The sequence below is a fragment of the Erpetoichthys calabaricus genome, chromosome 1, assembly GCF_900747795.2.
Source record: "Erpetoichthys calabaricus chromosome 1, fErpCal1.3, whole genome shotgun sequence".
In the NCBI taxonomy this organism is placed as follows: domain Eukaryota; kingdom Metazoa; phylum Chordata; class Cladistia; order Polypteriformes; family Polypteridae; genus Erpetoichthys; species Erpetoichthys calabaricus.
In genome coordinates this window covers 179,136,037-179,145,904 of record NC_041394.2, presented here as the reverse complement: position 1 = coordinate 179,145,904, position 9,868 = coordinate 179,136,037, and the positions used below count along the sequence as shown (strand labels likewise).

At 37.5% G+C, this 9,868-nt stretch overlaps 1 protein-coding gene across 1 annotated transcript; it reads right to left on the bottom strand.

Moving 5' to 3' along the window:
• Window positions 1–4,330: 4,330 nt before the first annotated feature.
• LOC127528956 (uncharacterized) lies at window positions 4,331–7,657 on the bottom strand. Its single transcript, XM_051930852.1, has 2 exons — window positions 7,050–7,657; window positions 4,331–4,924 (listed from the first exon to the last, which is right to left on the bottom strand). The coding sequence occupies exons 1-2, from the start codon at window positions 7,647–7,649 to the stop codon at window positions 4,577–4,579; spliced, it is 948 nt and encodes a 315-aa protein (XP_051786812.1). The 5' UTR covers window positions 7,650–7,657; the 3' UTR covers window positions 4,331–4,576.
• Between the last annotated feature and the right edge of the window lie 2,211 nt (window positions 7,658–9,868).

Here is a 9,868-nt window from a genome sequence, read left to right as displayed (position 1 = left end):
TACTATGCTATGCAGTACATTGATTGATGCTATATATATATATATATATATATATATATATATATATATATATATATATATATATATATATATATATATATATATATATATATACTTTTTTCTTTGGACAGGTGGACCTGGATGTTGTCAGATTGATGGATGATGACACACTTTCAAAATATATTCCTCATTTTGGAGACCGTGTATATGCAAGAAATTGGACAGATTCATCTTCAGCAGCTTCAAACAATGAGGAAAGGAAAAGGAAACTCATAGAACGTCTGCGATCAAAAATGAAACTTCCAAGCTTGCACCCAGCAACAGCAGGTTCACAAAGTAATCCTCGCTGAGCAGTTGGTAAAGGGAACAAGAATGCTGAACAAAAAACAAGAAAAATAGAACTGGGTTGGATGGTGTATCAAAATGGTAACTTTAAACAAGTTAGACGACCAACTGGTGGGGGCACAAGAGAGCTCATTGTCAGTAAAGATGATACTGTGAACAAAATTTTAGAAGATGGGAAGCAAATATTCTTTCCTAAGGGGAAATCATCTAAAGGAAGAGTTGAAGACTTTGACTTCTCTTTATGTATTATGGGCTCAGAGGAGCAGTTAGATGCAACTCTCACAGTTGGCAGGTTGTATGATACAACTTATCATAAATTACTCAGGTTATACATTTGTTCAAAACCCAAAAAGAGTAATGATTCAGCAAAACAGGCCAAATCACCTGAGAGATTTGAGACAGCATTGGCACCCGCCCAGCAGGATATATCTCCTATATCTTCCTCCCATAGCTCCCATAGGCCTTTTACTTCCAGTCCATTAATGACTGCAATTTTACCATCTGTTACCACCACTTCAACATTTGATCAAGAAGTTATTTTCCTTGGTGATGATGGAAACTTGTCCTTGGATGTTCTCTGTGACACTTTGATTTATCAACCTGCCCCTGAACAACAGGAATCAGAAAATGATATTGAAGTGATTGAAGACAAAGAAAATCAGAAAGATGAATCTACTTTTGAGCAAGTAGTTTCCAGCTCTGCTGGTGATAACACAGATTGTAGAATATTGCATAATATGATAGAGATTGTTGGTGAACCTGTAACTGAAGTGCAACCTTCCGAACATACACCCACAAATAGCAACTCAGTTGCTTCATCCGAGAGCCCATCATCAGTACCTGATGTCATAAATCCAGAAGTAATGTCAAACCATGCCTCCCCAAATACTTCATCTGCATCTTTCTATGACAATGCTGAGAATATAGCTGAGAAGCAAACCATTTCTATTCACAAAGTTCATTGTGTGTCTGACATGATTCAGACATTTTCAGATGAGAACATACTATATGCTAATATAACATTTGAGCGTGTGCTGGAAAATGGACAGTTGGAGAATGGAGTTGGGCATGGGCTTGTTATGGACTGTCTTACTGACTTCTGGGGCACTTTTTATGAAACAAGAACGTGTGGAGCCACATATAAAATCCCCACTTTGCATCACGCTTATCAAGAACTAGAGTGGAAAGCTGTTGCCCGAATCTTGGCCTTTGGGTGGCAGAGATTTCAATACTTACCTGTTCAGCTTGCTCCACCATTTCTTTATGAAGCTCTTTCCATATCTTCTTATACCTGCAATCTAATGGAGGCATTTTTCAACTACATTAGCCCCACTGAGAAGGATGCACTGACAGAGGCTTTGAGTGATTTCAGTCAAGCTGATTTGGAAGAGCTTCTTACCATTCTGAGCAGTCATAACTGTACCACTCTGCCAACAAAAGAAAACTTGCTGACCTTGTTAAAAGAAATCGCACACAAGGAGATGGTCCAAGAGCCAGCATTTATAATAAAGTGCTGGCAGCCAGTCCTGAAAGCTATAGGAGAGTCTTTGAGTGGGAAGACACTGGAAAAGATCCTAGATGATCTTCAACCAAAGCCAAGAAACATCACAAAATTCATCCAGTTTCCAAAGTCAATGTCACCAATTGAGAGGACCACATCTCTTCACCTTCTAAGATTTGTCAGAGAGATTGATCAGAAGGAGATTGGACTGTTCCTTAGGTTTTGCACAGGGTCTGATCTTTTTCTGTCAAAGACCATTAATGTTACATTTAAGGACATGTCTGAATTTACTAGACGGCCAGTAGCCCATACTTGCAGTTGTGCCCTGGAGCTAGCATGCAACTACAGCAGTTTCTCAGAATTCAGGTCAGAGTTTCTGTCTGTGTTAAAAAGTGGAATATGGGTCATGGATATGGTATAAAAAATTTGTGATCAATTGAAGACATCAGAATGGCCACATGATAAGATACTGCGGGGATGCAGGCCTATACATCAAATAAGGAGCACAATTATGCATTGCACTGTGCTACAGGTGTCTGAAATACAATTAACATACTGCTCCAAATGTTTTATAGTGGTTGCTGTCTTCCTGAAGTTCTGTTTACACAAATCAGTTACATATGCATTCTGTTTTTTTGTCATCACAACATGGTTCCCTCAACAAGAGCCAAACTACTAAATGTTTTTCTTCATAGTTCAACATAATGCTCTTTAATGCATTACTTTGTTACATATTGCATTTTGTTACCTTTACAGATCAAGCAAGTTGTTTTGTTTAATACACAAAAGTTATTGTAGAACAACATAAATGATGTAATTATTAAGTATTAATAAAAAAATTTATCACAAAGATCACATGGATTTTGCCCATCTAATTTGCATTTGTATTTCCGTTGCTTGATGTTTGAATTTTGTGCACATTTTTTTTTCCAGAGGAACTGTTGGAAAATGAGTTTTAGTTTTTTTTAATGTACATTCATGTTTCACATTTAACAGCTTTTCTTTTTTGCAGGTCTATTGTGTGATATGATGTCATGTAATGAGGAAAACAAGATCTGAGGAGAAAATATTTTTCTAGTGCAGACCCCCGTGACCCTGTGTTCGGATTCAGCGGGTTGGAAAATGGATGGATGGATATTTTTCTAGTTTTATATTTGCATTTTATTATTTTTTATTACAAAAAAATAAACACTTAATCTACGGACATCTTACTTCCCCAAATAATAGAGTAAGAGTATATTGATTTCAAATATTAGTTTTCAGATTTAAATATGCTAAAAATTCTATGCCTTAACCTCCAAACTGCTTCCAATGACCAGATTGTTTAGTAGTGTAGATATGTATTTACATGCTGATTGAGTGATGGGGCACTACAAAGAAAACAAAAAGAGGAGGAAGAAGAGTGAAGTTAAAAAAAATTAAGTAAAATAACTTATTTCTGCACTTTGGGCATGCTGCTGACATTCACGCAGATGTCTGAAAGAGAAGGTTGCTGCAAATTCAGCTCCTCCTCCATTCAGCCATCAGCAGAAGGGAAAACAGAAAATAGTATTTGTGTTTTATTGTGTTATAAGATCACCTGTGGCATGCACCTAACGCAAAATGTACTAACTAAAGTTTTAGGTTTTTTTCTTGGGGGATAGGAAGAAATGTCAATACCAGCTATGTATCTGTTACCTGTAACCTCTTGCCTGTTACCTTCATTGTCAACTCTACAGGCCACCATGGCAGGCTGCTTTGCTGAACCTTTAATTCAACTCAACTTACCACCAATACAAGGCTTCCAAGAAGTGTCCTTTGTACCCTTAAAGGACTATAGCTAAGGAATGATCAATCGAAGCATTGAGCTTGCTAATAGCAATTGGACAAAGACACTGATTTAAGCTTTTATTTAAAAATTATTTATTTCCATAATGACAGCAGATAAAAAATGTTTATTTGTATAATAACTAATGACAACAAATAAAAACAAGTATAAGTAATACAAAGATCATACAATCTGGTTGGGTTCATGCCTATCTTCATTCAGTCCCAGATGTCAGTTTCTAGATGGTCCAGTTCCTTAGTTATTAATTACATATCCTTAAGTAAAAAGTTAAAATAAAGATTTCTTGCTGGAGATTGAGCTCCTTTACAGGTGTCCAGCAGCTATGCAAATAGCAAGGTTCATTTAAATGTCCATGGCTCCTCTCAAAATGTCCATGTTTGCAAATGAGTTGGGCTCTTTACAAAAAGTGTCAGAAAGCAACTGAATTAAATGCTCATTTTTTGCCACAAACTGGCAAATGAACTAAAGCAGAATTCAGAACTTTTTCTGAAAAGAGTTATAATAAAAGACACCACCGCAATCCCACACACTCAAATAAACATTTACACCTGGCTTTCATTCCACTACCACAGTTATCACACAAGCAAAGTTTGATTCCTAAAAGTTACTTGAACCTGCAAACAGGCTGGCTATACAAATCATTCTGAGGTCCTGCTTCACGTTTCAGCTTTCCCAAAATACACTACACTTAAGTTCAGCACAACAAAAATTTCAAGGTTAGGTCATTTACCTGAAATCTATCAATAGAAAAGGTTAAACCATAGTAGCAAAACAAACAAGCAAAAAAGTCTAAAGGAAACATACACACTCAAAAGAAACAGACATAAATAAAACAGTGAGTATAAGATCCTTTATGGACATATTATTACATATGTTGGTGTGAGTACATCAGGGGGTTCTGACTATTCTGGGTCTGACAATATTTCTCTTACCAAAGGCCTAAGTTCTCTGTACAGCCTAGTAGCCTCAACAGCAGTATAACTAGCTTCAAGATGGTGTTCCTCCATTAGCAAAACACAGAGTTCATGAAGATCTGGATCACAGGGAATACCAGTTTTCCAAATGCAAACACCCTCTTCTACAATTATATCAAGTCTGTCATAGTCAACTGGATGGAGGTAGTCCTGTGCTTGGTAAAGTTCTGGTGCTTGGTACATGAGAAAAGGTCTGCCGTGAAATAAATCACGACCACTCCCACCTGGCCTGATCCGATGGTTGTTCCACATTCTGACCACAGTATCTATCTCCCTCTGCAAAGAATATTCAAATTACTCAAATGTGTTACTAAACTTCTCACCACAACCCCAATACACAGGCGCACATATAGACACAGGTAGGAATTACTGTCCCCCTGAAAGAATATTGCTCTGGGCTGCCATATACATATATATATATATATATATATATACATACATATATACATTACATATATATATATATATATATATATATATATATATATATATATATATATACACAGTATCTATACACACACACAACATTATATTAATTTAGGGCTTGAAATTCATCTTTGAAATTAGGGGGGATCCTCCCTTAAATTAAACTCAAGGAGGAATTTCAGACTTGCTGGAGTGAATGAAATTGTGTTGATGGGTCAAAATTCCAAAGATTAAAGATCACTCTGATATTAATATTTTAGACATTTTATAAAATCACATCTTATTCTTAATGATGTTTAGAATTGTTTATACAACTTTGTGTAGATGGAGAAACCTGAAAGTCTTTCAAATAGGTTGTTATTCCAGTTATTTTAACTTTAAATAAATGATTGTTTAATTTTGCATGTAAAGATTACACTCATATTCAGACAAAAAACAGACATGCAAAGGAAAATCGCTTAAGTAATATAAAAAATCTAGAGAATGTAAAATACATTATGCAAAAGGAAATAAGTATTCCTTAATTTTTGTATCTATTGTTTTTCCTATCATAATATTATTTTCCATATGTCTTAGACAGTTTAGTAGTCAACATAAGGGTGTAAGTGTGAATGCTGTTAATTTATGAAATTTTCAATTGTAAAAATGAAAAGCTAATATACCCCCAGCTTGGGTGGTACCACAGCACATATTAATTAGCACTGCCACAGATTCAGCATGCTTGTTTCAAATCCAGCACCTGATTGTGTGTGTGGATTCATATGTTCTCCCTATGTCTCTGTGCTTTTTTTCTGGGTACTCCAGTTTTCCTTCCACACTCTCGAACCCATGCTAGTTTGGTTACTAGCATGGCTGTGATGTACCAGTATACCCTGTCCAGACCCTGTCTTGAGCACAGTTCTAACATTATAGGCTCTTGCTGTCTGCTCCTCTGAACTGGAGTAACCTGAGAATGACTAGGACTATAAGTCGGCCAGTGTACACATTTACTTTGAAACTGCCATGAACTGTTGCCAAAACCAAAAGTCACTTCTAAAAGATCATAAAATAATGAAAAGTTGAATTGTGCTATCATAGGGTAATGCGTTCTACAAATTCATTTATAGGTTGAAATGTCTTTCTTTCCAGAGTTTGATGGCAACCTTAAACAGGGGCATATTTAACAGACGCTTTTTCAACGTTGTCTTTGAGTACTGTTCATCATTGTGTCACAGCAGTCAGTTCGTCATATAAAAAGGAACGAAGCTGATTAAGGACTCATTAAAATAATCCAAGTTAATTTCCTGAAATGTACTGATTTTAGTGCAAGAATGTACTTCAGACTGATTTTCGCATTTAAGTAAATAAAGTTTAGTCAAGTGTTTTCTAAAACGCAGTTTAAACATACGGCTATACGCGCACCACAAGTCTTAGACTTGGCGCACTTGAACAGGTGTACTAAACAGTTGATCAAATTGCGGAATTCAGCAGCTGCATGATGCATGATGCATGCATGAGAACTTAACAAAACGTAAAGTGTAAAAAAAATTAAATCCCTACATAAATTAGGCACAATTACTTAACAATAATTTTACAAAGACGTTGAGATCGCTTACAAAATAATGTGCGGAATAGCTTACTCGCAATTCCACGCTGAATTTCAAGCCCAGTGTAATTTTATTCACTGGAATGTTCGTGGGTTCCCATCCAGCTGTGAACCCTTACAATCATCACCACCTTTCACATCAATAGGTATAGCTCAGCAAACACAAATATTTACCCAAAAAAGGAAATCCGCCAAGCATATACAGTATATACATTTAGGCCTAATCGGCATTGATGGACTCATGGTTAAATGGCAAAAAATGCAATTACACCAGTTCATAAAAACTAAAAATGCGTAAAGGCTACTTGTAATAGTATAGAATTCATATGTACTTGACAATGGTGTGCATGTGCGCGTGTGTGCGTGTTTGTGTGAACGAGTTCTTCCTACCTGAATGACGTCAAGAAAGCAGAACTGAATGAGACCTTTGTCAACCACGTCACCATTGAAGTCTCCCACTGACTGAAACTCTAGAAACAAATCTCTCCAGTAGTCCACATTTTGCCTCCGATAGAATCCCCACCACCATTCAATCCTCTGATTTGCAGTACTTCTTCCTTGAAGAATAGCAGGTTCAGAAAGTGTGCCGTTTTCATCCTCACGTAGAAAACGCTGTAGTCTGTTAACGTGCACATTTTCAGTACCGAGATCGGATCTGATTATTTTTGGGCAGCCCCCCAACTCAATGACAGCACTAATAAAGTAACCTGCAACAACTTCAGGTTTACTGTTAGTGACGTTCGCTTGCATCCAGATGATATGGCGTGAGAAGCCATCCACGCATCCGTTCACTGCGATACCAAAAGGTGTGAGCTTATCATAGCTGTCCATGTGCCAAAGGTAATTTGGTCCCGGGACACGGTAATGCCTTCTTCGCAGTCTCCTGCGTCTCCTTAGCTGAATGCCTTCTGGGTCCAAAGTTGATTGTATTTCATATACAAGATCTGTAGTGACTCTTAATCCAGCTAATCTACATCTCTCTGTCATCATACGGTATCCGTGGAGTTGCCCAGGGCCCGTTAACTGCTCTGTGATGTGATGCACAATGGCATCAGGCTGGCTTAGATTGCGACGCCTATACAACTGAAGCCTTGCTAACCGTCTTCTTAAATGACGCACACTAACGTTGTTATTTTCTAAACTAAGGCATAAAGATATTTCAGCCTGCGTCAGTCCTTGATTAAACAAAAATGTGATGCGCTGATCAATAAAGTTCCGCTCTTCTGCCATTTCAAACCATTTCTGCCTTTATTCCGTTAGATCTCGACAAAATTATTCCGTTATCTCGAGAAAACAAAGTTCGTTTTCTCGAGATCTCGACAAAATTATTCCGTTATCTCGAGAAAACAATTTAAAAAAATAACGATATAGCACGTCCTCTCTCGGCTTCCGTAGAACAGTGTGTTTTTTCTCTATTCTTTTTTTTTATTTTTTCTCCACCAATTTTTGCTTTATTTTCCCAGAAAAAAAAAATATTTTTTTTAGTTTCTTCTTGATACGTTTTTAATAAATTCAATAGGCGGTAAAAGATTACTGGGGTTTTATCATGGAAGGTGTTTAGGGTTACCATAACCTAACTTTGAATACAACAATTGAATGTTGTTGATTTCCCAGTGGATTATTTTTTTATATCTGAAAAACATTTTTTTCTAGAAATAAGAAGTCCCATTTAGAAAGGGCAGTGGTGTCACCACCTTTCCACTTTCTGTAACAGATAGGGAAAACAACCACAGACAACCACATGTAAGAGCCAGACATGACACCTGCAGTATGCAAGGTAATAACAAATATTACAGCATCTTTGTAAGCTTTGGAGGGGTGTGTTTAGTGTGAGACATGTCTTAATATTTACACTGTAATTTTGAAAAACAGCATTTAAATCTTAATTTACTGGAAGCATATGAATTAGATACCTCCCATCAGAAAGAACAGGAGTTACTTAATTTGCTGTTTTGCCTTATAAATTGCCTTGTATGTGAATTTCCCCTTGGGATTAATAAAGTATCTATCTATCTATCTATCTATCTATCTATCTATCTATCTATCTATCTATCTATCTATCTATCTATCTATCTATCTATCTATCTATCTATCTATCTATCTATCTATTGTGGTGCCCGGATGGGGGTGGTACCCAGCCGGGACGCCCAGGAGGACCGGAGGAGGGCTTGTGTCTCCTCCAGACCATGAGGGGGCACCCCAATGCCTTAGGGACTCTGGACCTCAGCACTTCTGCCACACCCGGAAGTACTGGGGGGGAAGAAAAGAGGGGACACCGAGAGTGCTTCCGGGGTGCGCAGCCGACATTTCCGCCACACTGGGGAGTGCCGGTGGAAGATAGCCGGGGAGAACCTGGAGTACATCCGGGTGCGTATAAAAGGGGCTGCCTCCCTTCAGACAGGGACAAAAGTCGGGTGGAAGTAGGACGATGCCGGAGGCAGACAAGGAGGCGGCCTGAAGAGAAAGGCATTGTGTTGTGTGGCCATCTATCTATCTATCTATCTATCTATCTATCTATCTATCTATCTATCTATCTATCTATCTATCTATCTATCTATCTATCTATCTATCTATCTATCTATCTATTGTGGACACTTTTTGTGACTGAAGACAGAGAAGAAAATTAAAATTAGTCAAAACCTTTTATTAATACATACCAGACAAGGGTAAAATGTCAGAGAAACACAGTCCTAGGACACCGCGCTTCATCTGCCTCGAGCGCAGATGTCCTTGCTCTTTTATACCTTTCTAATCTCCTGATCGTTGACCACGTAAGCAATAAAAATAGCGTCCTGACTCATTGTATTTTTCCAATTTTGTAAAGTCATTACCCTAAAGGTATATTTTCTTGTCACACACATCATCAAAAGAAAACTTCCAGAAAGTATACATGCTTCTTGTCACGTACGCAAAACACAAACAAGTTTCATCATTCTGTCCTATTTTCTGTACACACATACATTTTGTTCAATTACATCATTTTATGTTTTTACACTCCTCCCTTTTTGAACAAAATGATGTGGGCAATATAATTCTATCTTGAAATGGTTGATGAAGGGGAAAGGGGGGAGAAAGGGGATGGGGAGGAGAAAATGGAAGAAGCTACACGAGACATGCGCTCCTCATGTAGCATATATGCAGATATTATATAGCGAAACAAAGGGATAATACAACAACCAACCAGGAGGAGGAGGCAAAATGTCACAACC